The sequence below is a fragment of the Mytilus trossulus genome, chromosome 3, assembly GCF_036588685.1.
Source record: "Mytilus trossulus isolate FHL-02 chromosome 3, PNRI_Mtr1.1.1.hap1, whole genome shotgun sequence".
NCBI lineage: Eukaryota > Metazoa > Mollusca > Bivalvia > Mytilida > Mytilidae > Mytilus > Mytilus trossulus.
Genome location: NC_086375.1, coordinates 37,420,104 through 37,441,542, shown reverse-complemented (window position 1 = coordinate 37,441,542; position 21,439 = coordinate 37,420,104). Strand labels below are relative to the sequence as shown.

The following is a 21,439-nucleotide window of genomic DNA, read 5'->3' as shown; positions in this document are numbered from 1 at the left end:
AAACAATCAAACGATGATTAAAGAATATTCAACCAACATATGTCGACTGTAATCAGCTAACCACCATCAAAAGTGGACTGAATAACATTAAACCAACACCAAAAGTGGACTGAATAGCATTAAACCAACACCAAAAGTGGACTGAATAACATTAAACCAACACCAAAAGTGGACTGAAAAACATTAAACCAACACCAAAAGTGGACTGAATAACATTAAACCAACACCAAAAGTGGACTGAATAACATTAAACCAACACCAAAAGTGGACTGAATAACATTAAACCAACACCAAAAGTGGACTGAATAATATAAAACCAACCTATCTCGACCTAATACAGCATACCACCACCAAAAGTAAATAGAATAACATTCCAGCAACATACGTCGATTTAATACAGCAAACGACTTATAAAGAGAATTTAATAACAGTCAACCAACATTTGAGTATAACAAACCACCAGCAAAATGGTTTTGATAACATTCAACCAACATACTTGGTCTTAATAAAGCAGACCAACAACAACAATGGGTTTAATTATATTCAACCAATAAAGATGATTGAAAACAGCACTCAACCACAAGCAAAAATGGATCGACTAACAATAATGATGCAGAAATTTTGATTGGGCATGACGTTGAAGATTAAAAAGTTTCTTTTTCAACGACCTGGAATAACCTAAGTTTAATCTCACTCAAACGTTCCTTCTATATTATTTGTGTTGTGCATTTGCAAACAGATACAAAAATCGTATGTACATCCACTGGTTTTATCTCGAATTTATTTTTTAAATCTAGATTACTAAAAATAAATAAGCATGAAGTTGACATAGATTTTTTTTGTGATTTTTCCTATTGTACATTATGGATGCATTCTTGTAGTAAGACTTCGTACCATAAATCAATTATGAATAATAGTGTATTATGCCACAAGTTTATATCAAATTGCATGTATTATTTCCTGGTAAACCATCATAAGTCATGCTTATACTCATAAAGGCAATGAAAAAGATCTACTGTTCAGCTTAATGGAATCGGTGATGGTTTTATACAGTAATAAACATCTAAAGTAACAACTGTATATATGTGTTTCTATTAAAGCTTCACACTTCAGTTCAATTTAGGTGATTAAAACAGGTCGAGAATGATCGAAAAGGGATATTGGATATTCGATTATGAAATAGATATATAACGAAAAGTGAAGAAAAAACAACGAAAAGAACAAAAATATACAATTTTATTAAGTGTTTATGTAATTTGTAAACTATTTAAGCACCCACTTATACTCTACCACTGATCGAAATTAAAAGTAGGCAGAGTGCAGAAAAGCTAGTATAGTCGAATGTTCATCACAAATACGAAGTCTCGTCGGTAATTTTGTGATCTTGGTAAAGCACGGAGAAATTTTATCTCGTGACAAAACAACTCTAATACCGACACAAAAAGATTGACATAAAAGAAAATGATATAATCAATATGCTATACTTTTTGATTAACAAAACCATTAATTTGACGGATGTGGTAGAATAAACAACGACTAAAAATTGTACATAGCGTCCGGGTTCTCGGCAACGCATTCTCTTGTAGGTACGAATACACCTAGACGTCTTTCAGGAACAAAACAATAGACTTAATTTCCACCTTAACCTATATTGAGTTCGACTTTTCATATCTAATCCATGCTTTCTTTTTTTATACAGCATACATCAAGTTTTGCGAATATTAACGAAGTTATTTTGATTATCACAATCTTAATCTGTTACTGTAAACAAATCTTTAAAGTAGTCAATATAATATATTCTTTTACAACAGCTACTTTAAAAACGGATCAAGCGAACCTCAGATAAAGCCTAGATTAAGACAATTGATTCAAGCTGTTTGACACAAGAAATTATATTTTCAACAAATCAAATCAAAATCAAAGAAGACTTTATTACCCATTTAAAAATAATTTATTATTTGCCATATTTATTTTAAAGATGTTGTTTTCTTATATTATATTACTATTAGCTTTAGCTGCACATTGACATAATGTCAAGTTGATTTCCAGCAAAAAGACCTTTCTCGTGAAATGTTTTTGTTTTGCATTCCTTAATTTTTTTGGTCAACATCAAGATAGCAACTTTACTGTTTTGCTGTTGTAGTTTTCGTTGTTCTTCTTTACAAACACGTAATTATTGCTTCTTAGTATATTCAAGCTTCCATCATAATATGCATAACGTTTAGATTTGTCTTGGGGTTGAGAATGTGGTATGACTTTTGTGTCACTTGTTGGCTAGATCTTTAGTAGTTCCTGTAAAAGATTAATATATCAATTCCTTCAAAGTTGTTTTAAAATTAAAGTTGTGATGATTGAAATGAATCCGTGATTTTTGCTTGAACTGAATTCATGCTGTCTTTTCAAATATATAAGCATACTATAGAAGAAATGTCAAATCCAAAATAGCTTTAGATGAAAATTAAGTCTCATATTTATTTCTGAGAAAATTTGCGGTGGAATGTTTGATCCTCAATGCTCTTCAACTTTGTACTTGTTTGGCTTTATAAATATTTTGATATGCGCGTCATTGGTGAGTCTTATGTAGACGAAACGCGCGTCTGGCGTACTAAATTATAATCCTGGCACCTTTGATAACTATCATACTGATAAGAGAACGAAATGTACAATGGTAGCTGTTGTTTTTTCTACAACATGCGTCAAATTAATATTTCTGTTAATAAAATAGTACTGCATCTGAATAGGGTTTACAGCATATTTAATGACAGACCAATACAGAAGAAAAAGGGGGCCATTGTTAAAAAAGAAGACAAGAATGCTTGAGAAGAAACATTTGTTTTGCTGTATAAAACTATCAACGATTCGATTGGATATATAAATGTTTGATAGGAAAAGATACATGCAGTTTGATATGAACTTGTTTACATCCACTATTGCACATACCTGATTTATGTTTTAGCCAAACTTTAAAAAATCACCAAAGTACAATAGCAATATTAACTGAAAAAAATCTATGTCAATTGCATGTTTCCTTTTTTTCCTGGTCGTCAAATAAGAAACTTGATCATCTTCAACTTCAATTTAACAATCAAAATGTTTTGCATTATTATTGCTCGTCGGTGAAGGTTTTCTGATGGAGTGCTGTATTTAGCCAACTTATATTAGTTGCATTTTATTCCATCCTCTTTTTCTGGTTGTCTGCTTTATTCAATCGACCTTCGTTTGTTGAATGGCATTCATTATACTTTTGCTTATAGTCTTCTGTATTCAGTCGACTCATGTTGGTTGTATATAAATTCGATCCATTTCGATGGTGTATTTAGTCGATTTTTCTTGGTTTAATGTTATTTTATTGGCCTGTGGTTTTCAGTATTCAGCCGACATAGTGAATGTTATTTCAATCAACTGGTTGGTGGTATGATTATGATGTCAACTTATGATGGTAGAATTTTAATCTGTTGGTCTTTTCTTGTGGTCTTCTGTATTCAGTCAACTTATCCTGGTTGTATGGTATTCAAATAAAGGAAGTAGCAGTCTACAGCTGTTCGATAGCCATAAATAGATTTAACTGAAAAAAATCAGGGTCAGAAAACAAAACTTGGGGAACACATCAACATTTTGCATAAAAGGGGAAAAATGAACAACAGAAACACTGAACTGCTAAAAAAAACCCGCCCACATACATAGACTATTAATATGATACCAACTGCAATTTTCCTGACTTGGTCAATGACATTTGAAGAAAAAAAGTTGGTAAAAAACTTTTGTTTGTAGTTTGCTCTATTCAGTATACGTATGTTGGTTGAAAGTTATCCAATTCACTTTGGATGCTAACCTGCTGCACTAAGTCTACTAATGTCGGTTGAATGTTATCCAATACAGTTTTGCTAGTGGTCTGCTGTATTCAGGCAACTCATTCTGGAAAAGTGTTATTCAATCCATTTTTGTTGTTAGTCTGATGTTGTAAGTTAATGTATAACGGTTGAATGTTTTCTAATTAACTTTTGCTGGTGGTCTGCTGTTTGAGTCGACATGTGTTAGTTGAACGGCATTCAATCCACTTATGTTAGTGGTCTGCTGTATTCAGTTGACTAATGATGTTGCCTGTTATGCTGATAGCTATTGCTGCTGGTCAATAACTGTATTCAGTCTAATAATTTTGGTTGAAAGTTATCTAATCCACTTGTTTGCTGGAGGTCAGCTGGAGTCAGTAAACTTATGTCAGTGGAATGTTATTCTATAAGCGATTGCTATCGATCTGCTGCATTGAGTTGACCTCCATTGGTAGGATACAGCTCTATCAATATTTGCCGATGGACTCTTTTAAATTGACCTATATGTATGGACATATTCTCCTAGCGTTTATGAGATTTAAATGATGGATTCTTTTTAACTAAAGATGGAGCCACCTAGTGTATTTTATGTTTTGTAGTGTGTATATAAGGTCTCTTTATTGTTCGACTCCCTGAACACCCCTCTAAAAACTGGGATGTGTTGATGAAGACACCAGAACTGAGACACTTATATGGTTGTCACATCGGATATTTATTGTTGTATAAAGCGATTCAATTAACCTGAACAGTAGATCGCTTTCCTTGCTGATACGAGCATTTACATGAGTTATGAGTATTTGCTAATAAATTATATATGCAATTGAATATGTTACGTGTTGTATGATGCGCTATTATCAATAATTGATATGTAATGTTCTGAAACCCACAACCGGTGCATAAAATGTACAAATAAAGAACAAAGACAATAATCACAGAAATAATGCATTGAATGATTATTGATTCTTTTTTTAATTAGTATTCAAAATACAATCGGGATGAAAGGTACGACACCTGTTTCTCATGTCATGGTAGAACACTGCATTCAATTGACCTCTGTTGGTTGAATTTTTATTAAATAAACGTTTCATGTGGCAAATCATATTTAATTGACATCTGTTATATTGTTGACTCAAAGTTTGGTGGTGTACTGATGTATCCAATGGAAACCTGCTGTTTAAATATTTGTAACTGTGATACATTTATTTTTGTGGTTTGGGAATAACTTTCATATTTGTGGATATTTAATTTCGTGGTTTTGGCAAAGTCTTTTAGAATATTTGCAATTCGTTGAATATTCGAATTCGTGGTTCACCTGTACTCCACGAAAATTGGTATCTTATTAATATTAATGAATCCACAGTAATCTGTTTTTGATGGTGAAATGCTGTATTGAATCGATCTCTATTGGTCTGGTGAACTGTTGTATTGAATATATTGGTTTTGTTGGAATGCTTTTCTGGTAAAATTATACACTTCTTAAACGAACATTTTTTGTGGCATGTTATTATTATCTGCATTTACTAACGATTTGCTCTTCAATCTACCCCTATATTTTCTACTGTTCATCATATCAAATCAAGGAAATGTTTTTGAGAAAGAAAATAAAACCTATCTTGACCACTTTTTTCTAGGGTCTTCTCAACTGAGTTGTTTGTTTGATTCCAGACTTTCATATTGTTCGGCTCTGTTAACTACTGAAAAAACTAAAGTTGGATATTTGGGTATTACTGTAAAAAAATTCATCAACTAACCTGAACAGTAGATCATTTCAATGATGTTATGAATATTGCCATAGTTTATAATTTTGACTAGAAAATAATATAAATGCAATGATATTTAGTTTTAAAACCCACCTACAAATGCAATTCATTTCTCTGAGTGGAAAATTATTCAAATGGCATAGTTGGTTGAAATTTTATATTCAATCAACGTAGTACTGCTGATTGAATGCTATTATAGTTAAATTCATTTCTTCTAGTAGGATTTTATTCAATAATCTATCCTCTGGTTGGTGACTAATCATTCAATCGACCTCTAGCTGTTGGTTGCATTTCATTTTAACGACCTATAGCTGTTGGTTACATGTCGATAGATCAACTTCTTTTGGTTGCGTATCATTCAATTAATATCTGCGGTATACGGTGTCTTCTACCGGATAACATACCAAAATTTGGTAATGAATTTAGAAATAAAGAATAAATCCCTCTTGAATAGCTTGTTTGATAAATTTAAAGTCCTTTGTTCTTTTTTTTCTGTCCAATATTTATTTAAGGTCTCCATCGCGATAAAATTCCATCAAGCATGACAGTATATATCTATTTCATTGCTGTAATATTAGTAATAACCAATCAATGATACATGCAATATGATATCAACTCGTACAACGTTCTATATCATGACATGTTCATATGATAACTAGAGTTTTTCTGTTTTTTTAGATGTCCGCTCGAATATATTGTATAGTTAATGGGATCTGATGTATATCGGCTAGAATATAGTGTATGTTTGATCTGTTCCTTAGTCTTATGAGATATGGTATGAATGATGTGTTCGTATGGCGGCTTGCTTATGTTGTATGGTTGATTTACTCCTATTTAGGCTAAACTATTTGACAGAGGTGATTCGTTCTCATGTTGTGTAGGTTTTTCGGTATGGTTGATGTGTTCAATGTTGACTAGACTTGTTGTTATAAATAAAGGTGATCTTAATAGGTTTGGCATTATTTATCGGTCCTTTTTTTGTCTTATGAACGTAGCTCTTCAGTTGTTACAATTCTAAAATATACTTGACTTCAAATATTCGGCTTTTGAGAGTGCATAGTAAGGTAGATCTAGTGAAGCACTTTGGATGCAAGAAACATATTAAGTGATGTTAATAGCGCACATGTACAATTACTACTGAAACACCATTCCACTGAAAGGATACTATTAATGGATTATGAGAAAATAACATCTTACAGACAGATGACTTGCGTTTGACCTAATTTAATTTTACTTTTGGAATGTTTATGGTTTCTTTAGATATTGTGTCTATCATAAAACTTAACATAAAGTGGTTTAATGGAACCATAAGAGCAGCGACACGTATATGTTTGTTTACAACTGAAAAAAAAATCGTTACTTTGAAGATTCTTTTAATTTATTTTCTTGATATGATTAAAAATATTTTCTTGAGGCTCTTATATTACACATAACATTATCTACTAAAAAGAATTTAAAGGATTTGTGAGTAAACGCCAATATGACAGTTAACAACATCAAGAATCAACCAATATAAACATTTTAATGTATTTAAAGTACAAAAAGAGCATGCTTTGAACGAGAAGCTCTAAAATAACCAAACATTTGATACAAAAAACAAAATAATAATACTGAATGTATTATTATATTGGTGTTTGTATACTGAACGGACAAAATAAAAACATTATTGTTCGAAAGCAAAAGAGATGGGAAAGAACAAGTTTAAACAACAACCAGGGGCTACTTTAGATGGAGGATTTGTTTAAGAGACGCAAGAAAACAATTTGCGGCAGAATCTGCTAAAACAAAAACATCTCTCCAGTACATTGTTGGTCGACTTTTTGATAAGTCAGATGATTATTTATAAACAGATCTGAGTATTAAATTGCTCAGAAATTTTGTCAGCGAGCCTTAGAAATGGAGGCAGATGATATCAGAAACTACCGGGACATTACTTTTCTAATCGGGAAACACAGAATCAGCTTAGCACTTTTTTGGGAGAGTAGTAGAAATATCACCAGACAAAGGACATGAAAAATATATGTACCTAAACCAGTTGTTTGAAGGAGCTCAGGCATTAGAATGCTACCAGAAAGGGATATACTAATAGTTAATGTTGAAGGAGAGAGAAAAGCAACTAGCAATGGCGGTCGCAGCAGCTTTTGGTGAGCCCCAGAGTGTGACAGAAAGTGACATTTCTGATGCATACTCAGCTATAGCTGAACTTTAAATGACAGATATGTGATTTGAATAAAAGGCAGAGTCCAAATGCAAAAAAAAATATAGAAAAGGCAATAGATATAGACTAAGAAAATTCCGAGGAATATCAGATGATGGCAATTTTCCAGTTGTCAAAAGATGACAAAGAGAATGCAAAAGATGTTATGAAAGATGTTATGAAAAAGAGTGTATCATTATGGTAACCAAAGTTCAAGGCATTGGATAAAGTTGAAGTGACTGATCAAGAAAATACTGACCCTGTAGAAGAAGTCCCTTAAGGATATGATACCAGAATGTCAACCACCAAAAAAATACTGATAGAAGTTGATGAATATGAAACTGCGAAAAATGTAGCTGAAGGCTTGTTAGATGAAAATGATGAAGTACCACATTTATGGTATCTTAATGAACGAGCAAATTTTTCAATGGGAAATTACTATAAAAGCAATGCCAGGTATTATCTGGAAAAGTGTAAAAAGCTTTATGCCAAATTAAATTATGAAGATGAATTACTGTTGAAACATGTGAGTGAGCTGTTGTCTGAAATTGTACCATGTGATGAAGATGAAGAAGATGATGGAAAGAATGGGCAAGAAGAATAAGAGATGGAAAGTGATTTAGAAAATAAAAGAAAACATGGAACATTAAATTCAACATGTATGGATTAGATAGCTTGATTGTATGTATGCAGTTGTGTAAAAATGAGAATAAAATGAAAATGAAGTGTCATTATCGCTTTACAGTCATATTATAACTACATTTTTTGTTGTTGATAAATTTATCAGTGCAGTAATATTAAAGATATTAAAAAGAAATACTGAACAGAAAAAAAGCTCCCTTTATTTTAGATTTTTACTGAATGAATATGGTTGAAGTTTCGAGTTACTTTGTTGCGTTATTGACAACGAGCCAAAATACATTTCATGTATACTAGTATTGGTTATGAAATCACCATCATCATATTATGAAATATTGGTCACTGGTTTTTTTAATTCTCTTTTTTTTAAGTACCTGATTCATAATTTGTGTAAAAAGCAAATTAATATTGATGCTTCAAAACATGAGTTGTACAGATCATGTAAGTAATATTGGAATATTACTTCCATGTACAAATTAAACAACAATAAAATATTTTTTGTTTGGAAAAATTTAGTTTACAACGATTTTAAAAATTATTAGCGAAGTAAATTTCAATTACAAAGAAAAAATCTGGTGGCATTAACCTTTTAACCTTTTAAATCGTGTGTTTATTTTTCTTTTCTTTCACTTTAGTTTCATTCTGCAACAAATTAAGCAAAATTAAGGTTAAACCAACATGTCATGATACTTCGGAAAAGGAAATGTGGACCAATTAGCACTAATGACCTAAACATGACTCCAATCTCCAGAATCCTGCCATAGAGACAATAAAAGTCAATGTCCCGATTCGTCAACCATTTAATAAAACATGTCCTTAATGAGAAATCAATTTCCGTTTGTATTAGAAGTCAGGCTTTTTTATATTACAAATTACTTTTTTATTATGGTCAGAGTATTTTTTTAGGATATTCTTTTGTTCGACTTGACATGTCAAATAGTAATTTGGCACTAAAATGATTTTTTGATTTCTTTGAGAGTTTGATAACAAATTTTTATAGTGCTAGATAGTCTATTAATTATGAAGATTTTGTTTTGTTTTGTTGTTTGAAACAATGAAAAAAATGTGTACTATAAAACATTATGTCGGACTAAGTAACAAAACTTAAATACTTCCTTTTTTTTTTTTTATCAAATACGAAGTTTGTTCGTTTTTTTTTTTTATAACTTAAAATCTGATTTATTGCAATATTGCTGTTTTGAAGTTTGTTCGTTAAAGGTTCGATCAATTGCTGCTGTTGGTGTTAAAAGTAAATTCACAAAAATATACTGAACTCCGAGGAAAATTCAAAACGGAAAATCCTTAATAAAAAGGCAAATTACAATGATAAAACACAGCAAAAAAACGTGATGAGTAGATGCTGCAAGGTCTTGAAGTCGAATAAGTTGGAGAATAAATATCCCATATTCAGGTGAAGTTGGTATATTGCCACTAAGGTGGGGGGAATTGATAATTTCAAAAATTAAAATCGTCTCATTTGTCATAAATTCTGGTACTGAGATAACTGTGTATGTCAAATTCGAAGTAGAAGTATAAAAATGAGGTGGAGGAATCCGTGTCTATTATTCATTTAATTTCTAGTTCTGGGGGGATATATAAATGGAAGCCAATCAGAAAAATTCGGATTGTTAATGGAAAGAATATTATCAGTATATCTGAAAGTAAAATTAAATAATCTGACTTCTTTGATCTTCTTGTTTTTTGACAAGTGTCTGAAGGAACTCCGATCCATATGTGAAAGTGTATTGTTGACTGTCAATACATCTTTTTTTCTTCAGATGTTATTTCTTGATATTTTGTGCTTTAACTGAACTTGATATTTCATGCATTTTTCTCATGTATATATTATATGCAATATCCCGACCTAGATAGTTTGTACAATATTCTGATCTAGATACAGGTAGTTTGTGCATTATTCTGGGTTTAGATAGTTTGCACATTGTCTTTATAAATAAACTCATCATAGATACCAGGACTAAATTTAGTATATACGCCAGACGCGCGTTTCGTCTACAAAAGACTCATCAGTGACGATCGAATCAAAAAAGTTAAAAAGGCCAAATAAAGTAGGAAGTTGAAGAGCATTGAGGACCAAAATTCCTAAAAGTTTTGCCAAACACAGCAAATATGTGCAGTCTACTGATCTAGATATTTTTGCATTATCCTAAACTGGATATTTTGGGCAATATCTACTTATTTTGGAAATTACTTTGATCTTGATATTTTGCATAATATGATTTGGATATGTTGTGAGTTTATTTATGACATATGAGTCATATGGTATGATATTTATGAGTCTGACTGTCCCTCTGGTATCTTTCGTCCCTCTTTCGTGCATTATCCGGATCCAGATATTATGTTCAATATCCTGATCTTAAGATTTGGTGCATTAGCTTGATTTAGATATTTTGGGGCTTTAGTATGTCCTAGATCTTTGTCCTTTATCGTGATGCATTAACATGATCAGGGATATATCGCACTATACATTATTAGAGCACCAGTTCTATATAAACTGAAGGTCTGTTCTAATTCAGGAGGGTTGAAGATACAGAGAAAAGTATGATATATTCCATAGAATTCGAAGGACTTATCCTGGTGGATTAAAGATACAGAGATAGGATGATATATTCACTAGAATTCGAAGTACTTATCATCGAGGATTAAAGATACAGAGAAAAGGATAAAATATTCCATAGAATTCGAAGTACTTATCCTGGAGGATTAAAGATACAGATAAAAGGATGATAAATTCCGTAGAATTCGAAGTACTTATCCTGGAGGATTAAAGATACAGAGAAAAGGATGATATATTCCGTAGAATTTGAAGTACTTATCCTTGAGGATTGAAGATACAGAGAAAAGGATGATGTATTCTATAGATTTCGAAGTACTTATCCCGGAGGATTAAAGATACAGAAAAAAGGATGATATATTTCATAGTATTCGAAGTACTTATTCTAGTGGATTGAAGATACAGAGAAAAGGATGATATATTCCGTAGAATTCGAAGTACTTATCCTTGAGGATTGAAGATACAGAGAAAAGGATGGTGTATTCTATAGATTTCGAAGTACTTATCCCGGAGGATTAAAGATACAGAAAAAAGGATGATGTATTCCATAGATTTCTAAGTACTTATCCTGGAGGATTAAAGATACAGAAAAATGATGATATATTCCATAGAATTCGAAGTACTTATCCTTGAGGATTGAAGATACAGAGAAAAGGATGGTGTATTCTATAGATTTCGAAGTACTTATCCCGGAGGATTAAAGATACAGAAAAAAGGATGATGTATTCTATAGATTTCGAAGTACTCATCCTGGAGGATTAAAGATACAGAAAAAAGGATGATATATTTCATAGTATTCGAAGTACATATCCTTGAGGATTGAAGATACAGAGAAAAGGATGATATATTTCATAGTATTCGAAGTACTTATCCTGGAGGATTAAAGATACAGAGAAAAGGATGATATATTCCGTAGAATTTGAAGTACTTATCCTTGAGGATTGAAGATACAGAGAAAAGGATGATATATTTCATAGTATTCGAAGTACTTATTCTAGTGGATTGAAGATACAGAGAAAATGATGATGTATTCTATAGATTTCGAAGTACTTATCCCGGAGGATTAAAGATACAGAAAAAAGGATGATATATTTCATAGTATTCGAAGTACTTATTCTAGTGGATTGAAGATACAGAGAAAAGGATGATATATTCCGTAGAATTCGAAGTACATATCCTTGAGGATTGAAGATACAGAGAAAAGGATGGTGTATTCTATAGATTTCGAAGTACTTATCCTGGAGGATTAAAGATACAGAAAAAAGGATGATGTATTCCATAGATTTCTAAGTACTTATCCTGGAGGATTAAAGATACAGAAAAATGATGATATATTCCATAGAATTCGAAGTACTTATCCTGGAGGATTGAAGATACAGAGAAAAGGATGATATATTCCGTAGAATTCGAAGTACATATCCTTGAGGATTGAAGATACAGAGAAAAGGATGGTGTATTCTATAGATTTCGAAGTACTTATCCTGGAGGATTAAAGATACAGAAAAAAGGATGATGTATTCCATAGATTTCTAAGTACTTATCCTGGAGGATTAAAGATACAGAAAAATGATGATATATTCCATAGAATTCGAAGTACTTATCCTGGAGGATTGAAGATACAGAGAAAAGGATGATGTATTCTATAGATTTCGAAGTACTCATCCTGGAGGATTAAAGATACAGAAAAAAGGATGATATATTTCATAGTATTCGAAGTACTTATTATAGTGGATTGAGGATACAGAGAAAAGGATGATCTATTCCATAGAATTCGAAGTAGTTTCCCCAATTAAAAGTTCATCGTATCCTGTCATGAATTATCATGAATGCCGTAAATTGTGTTATCTTAGTAGGAATAATTCTGATTACTTTAGTTTTTGAAATGATCTTCACAAAGTTAAGAATGCTGAAATCTTTTCAGAGAACATGGTACTCTCGTAGTCACTAGAATCTTTCAAGAGAACATGACATTGCCACGGTTACAAGAATATTTAAGAAGGACAATCACATGACACTGCTCATATAACTATCAATACAGTCTTTCATAGAACACAAAACTAATTTTGTAAATAGAATCTTTCAAAAGATTATATCACGGCCCTGGCTACCATATTATCTTTATTGAGAACATGACATTGGCCTGGCTACCATAATCTTAATTAAGAACATGAAACGGGCCTATTTACCATTATCTTTATTTCCTGATTCCCCAAATCATTATAAAGAACATGTCATTGGCATGGCTACCATTATCTTTAGTTGCAACATGAAATGGGCCGGACAACTGAAATCTTTCCAGAGAACATAACTACCGTAATGTGTATAAAGAACATGTAATAGGCCTGACTACCACAATCTTTAGAGATGCCATGTCATGGCCCTGGCTACCATAATCTGTATAGAAAACATGTCATGGGCCTGGTTACCATAATCTGTATAGAAAACATGGCATGGGCCTGGCTACCATGTTTCGAGACATGATATAGGCCTGGCTAGCATAACCTGAATGGACAACATGGCAAATTCTTCAAAAGAACATTATATGGGTCTGGTTACCATAATCTTTCAAGATGAACACGATATGGGCCTGGCTATCATTATCTTTCTAGAGAACATGACATGGACCTTGCTACCATGACCTTTCCAGAGAACATAACATGGGCCAGCTACCACAATCGCTCCAGGGAACATAAAATGGACTTTATTGTATGTTTTTCTATGTTGTGATGTTATGCTATTGTTCAGAAAAAGGGAGAAGGTTTGGATCCATTAAAACGTTTAATCCCGCTGCAAATGTTTGCACCTGTCCTAAGTCAGGAATCTGATGTACAGTAGTTGTCGTTTGTTTATGTAATATATACGTGTTTCTCGTTTCTCGTTTTGTTTATATAGATTAGACCGTTGGTTTTCCCGTTTGAATGGTTTTACACTAGTAATGTTGGGGCCCTTTATAGCTTGTTGTTCGGTGTGAGCCAAGGCTCCGTGTTGAAGGCCGTACTTTAACCTATAATGGTTTACTTTTTAAATTGTTATTTGGATGGAGAGTTGTCTCATTGGCACTCACACCACATCTTCCTATATCTATTTGTTACTATTATCTTTCAAGAGAACATAAGATGGACCTTGTTACCATTACCTTTCTACCGAACATAAGATGGACCTTGTTATCGTTACCTTTCTAGAGAACATAAGATGCACCTTGCTACCATTACCTTTCTAGAGAACATAAGATGCACCTTGCTACCATTACCTTTCTAGCGAACATAAGATGGACCTTGTTACCATTATCTTTCTAGAGAACAAAAGATGGACCTTGCTACCATTTCCTTTCTAGAGAACATAAGATGGACCTTGCTACTATTATCTTTCTAGAGAACATAAGATGGACCTTGCTACTATTATCTTTCTAGAGAACATAAGATGGACCTTGCTACCATTTCCTTTCTAGAGAACATAAGATGGACCTTGCTACCATTTCCTTTCTAGAGAACATAAGATGGACCTTGCTACTATTATCTTTCTAGAGAACATAAGATGGACCCTGTTACCATTATCTTTCTAGAGAACATAAGATGGACCTTGCTACTATTATCTTTCTAGAGAACATAAGATGGACCTTGCTACTATTATCTTTCTAGAGAACATAAGATGGACCTTGCTACCATTTCCTTTCTAGAGAACAAAAGATGGACCTTGCTACCATTACCTTTCTAGAGAACATAAGATGGACCTTGCTACTATTATCTTTCTAGAGAACATGAGATGGACCTTGTTACCATTTCCTTTCTAGAGAACAAAAGATGGACCTTGCTACCATTACCTTTCTAGAGAACATAAGATGGACCTTGCTACTATTATCTTTCTAGAGAACATAAGATGGACCTTGCTACTATTATCTTTCTAGAGAACATAAGATGGACCTTGCTACTATTATCTTTCTAGAGAACATAAGATGGACCTTGCTACTATTATCTTTCTAGAGAACATAAGATGGACCTTGCTACTATTATCTTTCTAGAGAACATAAGATGGACCTTACTACTATTATCTTTCTAGAGAACATAAGATGGACCTTGCTACTATTATCTTTCTAGAGAACATAAGATGGACCTTGCTACCATTTCCTTTCTAGAGAACATAAGATGCACCTTGCTACTATTATCTTTCTAGAGAACATAAGCTGGACCTTGCTACTATTATCTTTCTAGAGAACATAAGATGGACCTTGCTACTATTATCTTTCTAGAGAACATAAGATGGACCTTGCTACTATTATCTTTCTAGAGAACATAAGATGGACCTTGCTACTATTATCTTTCTAGAGAACAAAAGATGGACCTTGCTACCATTTCCTTTCTAGAGAACAAAAGATGGACCTTGCTACCATTACCTCTCTACCGAACATAAGATGGACCTTGCTACCATTACCTCTCTACCGAACATAAGATGGACCTTGTTACCATTATCTTTCTTGAGAACATAAGATGGACCTTGCTACCATTACCTCTCTACCGAACATAAGATGGACCTTGCTACCATTACCTCTCTACCGAACATAAGATGGACCTTGCTATCATTATCTTTCTAGAGAACATAAGATGCACCTTGCTACCATTACCTCTCTACCGAACATAAGATGGACCTTGTTACCATTATCTTTCTTGAGAACATAAGATGGACCTTGCTACCATTACCTCTCTACCGAACATAAGATGGACCTTGCTACCATTACCTCTCTACCGAACATAAGATGGACCTTGCTATCATTATCTTTCTAGAGAACATAAGATGCACCTTGCTACCATTACCTCTCTACCGAACATAAATGGACCTTGCTATCATTATCTTTCTAGATAATATAAGATGGGTCTGGCTACCATGATCTTCCCAAAGAACATGGCATAGGCAAGGCTACCTTAATCTTTCCAAAAAGATGACAGGCTACCATAATCTTTATAGAGAAAACGGCATGACCTGGCTATAATAATCTTTCTAAAGTAAATGTCAAGGGCCTGGCAATCATAAGCTTTCCACAGAACATTACATGGGCTAGGCTATTATAATCAATACATAGAGCATAACATGGGCCTGGCTACCATAATATTTCCAGAGAACATGAAAAGGCCCTAGCTACCATAAATTTCCAGAGAAAATAACACGAGGTTTCCATGTCTCAGTGGGTTGTCCGATCAAAAATACCTTATTTATAACTGCCTGCACTAATGTGTGTCTTCTATAGTTGGTTCTGGGGAAAAGAATGTTGCAGAATTTACATTTTCGTCCAATCAATTTATAAATTCCAGGCAATACTCATGATAAACTTTGATGAAAAACAGATATCAATTTAAGAAGTTTTATTTCTATAATAAATATTCAATTACAGCATTATACTGTTTCACATGCCATAATTATACTGTGTTGATATCCAATTCACATGTTATGTATAGATTTCTTAAATAACTGTCAAAACAAACAGTAAAACTAAAAAGCCATTAACAATTTGCTAGTTTGCAATTGCTCAATAAAAATATAAATGCTATTCGATTCCTTTGATAGAATCAGCAATGCTGTATTAAGTAGCTACATTACTGGTAAAAAATCAGACATAAGAACTTTAAAGCATTATCAATACAGTTTAAAGGACTGTATCACATTTTATTGCACATTAATCAATTAAAGAAAAATATAAGGAAATAAGAGGTAGGTGTCTAAGAGACATCAACCCAACAACATATTTTCACTATAAAAACATAAATATATGATCATATGACATAATCAGGCTAAAAAGTATAAAATGCTTATCACCCAGCAAGGGCTGTATAGCCAGTCAATGTCGTTAAAAATTTCCATTTGCTGATGTGTTTTAATATTATGAAAAGAAGATCTAGTCAAGAAGACAGCAACAAAACAGGAAAATTTGTTGTATATTTTTGTGTGGCTTTCAGATGGAAAATAGCAATAATTACAATGCCCTTGACATTAGCAAATTATCATGAAATAAAATGCAAACCTTAATTAATGAGTTAAAAATGTTCATGAATGAATTCCCTGAATGTTAAATGAAGCTGATTGTCTTCATGGATTTCATTTGTTTTGACTGTTTGAAAGTCAATTGAGATCAGTTGAGGTCTCCATTCATGTCTGGCAGCAAAAATTTTACTTTACTTGTCTAACTTTTGATAAAAATTCTATTAGCGCATGTCAGTTCAGCTAATTTTCAAAGTAAAAGTTTGTCATAAAAAATTGCAAAATAGGTTTTACACTGATATGATCTTATATAGTGATTTATATTGTAATACTGTAACTCTCAAATTCCTTGAAACTCTGATATCTTCGTAATTAAGAACTATGGGCATTAAACAAGTGATATGTATTATCATGCATTTTTTCAAAATTGAAAATTCAACCACAAATTTTTAATAGTCTCTCAAATGAGTCTGAATTTAACCATTCAATTTAAAAAGTATAGACATAAGTGAATCAACGCCTGGTTAATCTTGAATAGGATATGATTTCTCAGGATCCCATGTAGAGTGTCAGTAATTCAATTTTTTTCTGATAGTTATACAATAAGCAATTGTTTTATCATGTTCCTATCCAATTATAAAGTCAATATCAAACTTCATTGAAATTCAAAACATGCATTTTATATGAAAAATCTAGTTTCCTGTACAAATCTCCAGGCTTTCATGTAATTCGAAAATAATTGTGATTTCGTATAAATCTACATTTAAGTATTAATTATAACGCAGTTTGAAGTAAGTCCATTTCCTTTGATAAAATGTCATGTAATCATGAATAAATCTCTTTTACCCTATAGATGAGTTTTCTAACATTAATATGTCATTAAAACAAAATATACATGTAAATCAGATCAATAAAAGATTCTAACAAACAAGGTATTGTATAAGTTATAAAACAATAAATTGTGGACACAGAGATATGTCTTGCCTGTTTACAGAAAAATTCAGAAAAGAATATTAGATGGATAATCACCCTGCAGATCAATAAAAGATTCTCACAAACAAGGTACTATATCAGCTGTGTATAAAACAATATCCTGTTGACACAGAGATATGTCTTGCCTGTCAACAGAAAATTCAGGAAAAAAAATCCCAATCTGATGGACTTCTAATTAACTCAAATTTGCTGCTGGAAAAGCTACACCTACGTCTTGCCTTTCATTACTTTTGTCACAGGCAAGACAAAAAGTCATAATAAATACATTGCACTGGCAAAATACAGACAACTCACACCGTCAAAAGCAATACAAAACACAATCAATGGACTATACCTAGCAGCATAACAACCAAATTAATTGTAGCACATGAGTATTAACACCAGAAATGTTACTCTGGTATAAAAACAATTTTGTTCTACAAGTTTTTGTGTTCAGGGGCTTTAAAAATATTTGATAATTTATTTTTCAACAAGCTAAAATTTGATAACAATATTTTAAAAAATTGAAGTTTCTTGAAAATTGGAAAAAGAATGACATAAAAATGCATTTTCTCTTATATATTGTTGGCTGTAAATTAAACCATGTATGAAAAATTTCAGATGGCTTCCAACTTATTTTGACTTGAAGATCAATTCCAAATGCCCCAGTATTGTAATTATGATGTAGCAACCACATGCAAATATGATGACTGATGTATACCATAAGTTGAACATTAAGGCCAGACTTTTTTTATTATCTGTTTAACGAGAAAATTTGTAAAAAAATAGGGTCGAGGGGACGAAATAAAAAAAAAAAATAAAAGTGCAAAATTGGTCCAGTCGACACTAAAAATAAATAAAACCTAATCTAAGTGACCTTTTTTTTTTTTTTTAAGAATTTATCAAAATAGAAGAACAATGGAAGAAAACAGACCTCTAGATTTTGAGCTGGGCTACTAAAATTTTGATAAAATTTAGTTCAAAATACAAACATCATTTAGGAATAATTTGGTCTGGGCTACCAGCTTGAGTTTCCTAAGTTTTATCCCTGTGTAGGGTGCAAACGTGTACTGTAGGGTGCGGAAGTGAAAGGGGGTGAACGTGAATAAAAAAAGTGGTTTTTCAAATGATTTGGTCCCATCCATACACAAGATTCAAAAAGCATTATTGATTTTAATTGATATCTTTGATACTATTTTAATATGCATACTACGATACTACTTCAAAATATAAATCCGAACTCTTCCAAAACGTTGACCGGCATGTCAGGTTCAACATCTGCCTCGTTTGTTATAATGCGGCTGATGCCAACATCTTCCGGTAACTCATTGGACAACATGACCCCGATTGTCTCATCTCTATTACACTTAACAAATTTGAGTGAACACGAACTTCTCTCTAGTGATCGGACTTAAAGTTTAATGTAAAAAAAACGGTCCCTTCCCGGAAGTCGCCGTTTTGTTTGACCATGCGACAAGAGATAAATTAATAATCGCAGACCCGAACTCGTACTTTTATTTTTTTTTGAGGATTTCGTAACAGTCGGCGGAAAAAATAAAAATAAAAGTAGGAAGCCCTACTTTTATTTTTATTCTGAAATCGGACAATGTTGAGTCGGCGGATCTCGTTAAACAGATAATAAAAAAAGTCTGGCCTAAGTTCTAATAAAAAATATTGCAACTGTTAAAAAACAACTTATATGGCACCAAAAATGACTGTGATGAATATTTGTATAATTCACAACCTCATAGTTTATATGAATGATGGTTTTATAATACTGATAGAATAAAAATCCTTTTAAAAAAAATGAAATGAAATAATGTTACTATTCTGGTACTACATGTACAAACTTTCGAACATAATTGTTGTTAAATTGTCATATATTTTTCATTTTTTGTATAAATATCTGATGATCCAATTACAATTTCTGTAACTTTGAAAATTTATTTCTGATATTTCTAAGTAAGAGACTCTTGTTAGTTTCATCTCACATTCACCAAGAAAATCAAATTACACTATGGTTGAATTTCCATGGTTTACAATGCTGTTGAACATTTTGATATAAGCATTCAAAAATATTTCCCAGAATGCTTTGTATTTTTCATTATGAATCTTCATTATATAAATTATGCTGCCACCATAAGACCATTCTTAAAAGTATAAAGTCATAAATAACAACATCACAGACAAATTATCTCCCTTTTTTTTAAACTCATTCATCTTCGGTTTCACATTCAGGTGGTGGGGCTAAACCTGTCCTGAGTGTCACTTGAACATTTCTGTTAATACTGACTGCTGGGAAAAATACCCCACGGAGATCATTAAATGCGATTGGTCCATGTGGCTGTTCATCCACATAATAACACATCAAATGTTTTTCAAGGTTCAATAAAATACCGATGACACTTCCGCGTTGTATACCTCCATCAGTTCGGTTCCGATGTTCATCGTTATGTAGGAACCAACTTCTACTGTCGTCGATATACATACTCCAAGCTTTGTCATCCTTACCTGCAAAATAATAAAAATATGATGAAAAGTTATTTTTGTGGCATGCAAGTGTACATAACATTATCTGTTTGTGGAGATTGAAATAGTAAGAGTCGACATTTGTATCCATGATAAAATTGTGAATTGCAAGTTCAGCAAATCAATTAAGGATACCTATTATACAAATATCTAGACACAAATTGGTAGAAGCAATCAGAAAGCAAAATATTACAGCCATAGAAGAAGAATCCACTCTGATTTTGGAGAAAACTCCATAATTTTCAAATCAATGAACAAGGTTAAAACATCTACAAAATATACAGTCTATCTAGAAAAGATAGCAAGTGATACCAAATTTCAGGTACCATATTAAAATCACCATCTGAATGTACTAGTGATAGTAGCAACTGAGATTTTCTATACTTAAACTGAAGTGTTATCCAGTAAATTCAGCCAAGTCCAGTCAGCAAAAATTTATATAGTAACATAATCAATCTATATATGTCTGTATTATGTTATTACAGATAACCTTAACCTTAAAAGGGTGTTTTTGATTATTTACTAATCTTAACAAAGTCTGTCTGGTTAAATTTATTCAATAATTTCGTCAATCTATGTCTGTGAAACTTCTATTTTAGAATTTACATTACCTTTAGGTAAATAGAAATGTGTTTTTATTAGCCACTTTTTAGCCTAGTCAGCTTAAAATGTTATTAATAAAATGTATCAGCGATTTATATATGTCTGCAAAATGCTACAATGAAACACCCACATTTTTATAATTGATACTCAAAACAGTAATACATAGCAGTCAAAAAATATATTAAACCATGAAAATAAAATAAAATATCTTGATAAACATATGAAAGAAATAAACAAACAAATAAATATCTAATCTCAGCCAGAATATAATACTCCCATCTGAAATGCATATGTGAACTTTCATTACTAAAATTAAACTATGTATTGAAAGTAGCATAAAACTGCAATAAATGAATTACTGGTATCACAA

At 32.2% G+C, this 21,439-nt stretch overlaps 1 protein-coding gene across 2 annotated transcripts in view; it reads right to left on the bottom strand.

The window, feature by feature from the left end:
* Nucleotides 1-16,337: 16,337 nt before the first annotated feature.
* LOC134711386 (E3 ubiquitin-protein ligase TRIM9-like) overlaps nt 16,338-21,439 on the bottom strand; it is a 57,192-nt gene continuing 52,090 nt past the window's right edge. For both annotated transcript variants that reach the window (XM_063571947.1, XM_063571948.1), the window contains one exon: nt 16,338-20,448. In XM_063571947.1, the coding sequence (XP_063428017.1) occupies nt 20,150-20,448 (299 nt within the window). In that variant the 3' untranslated portion in view covers nt 16,338-20,149. The remainder of the gene's footprint in view (nt 20,449-21,439) is intronic.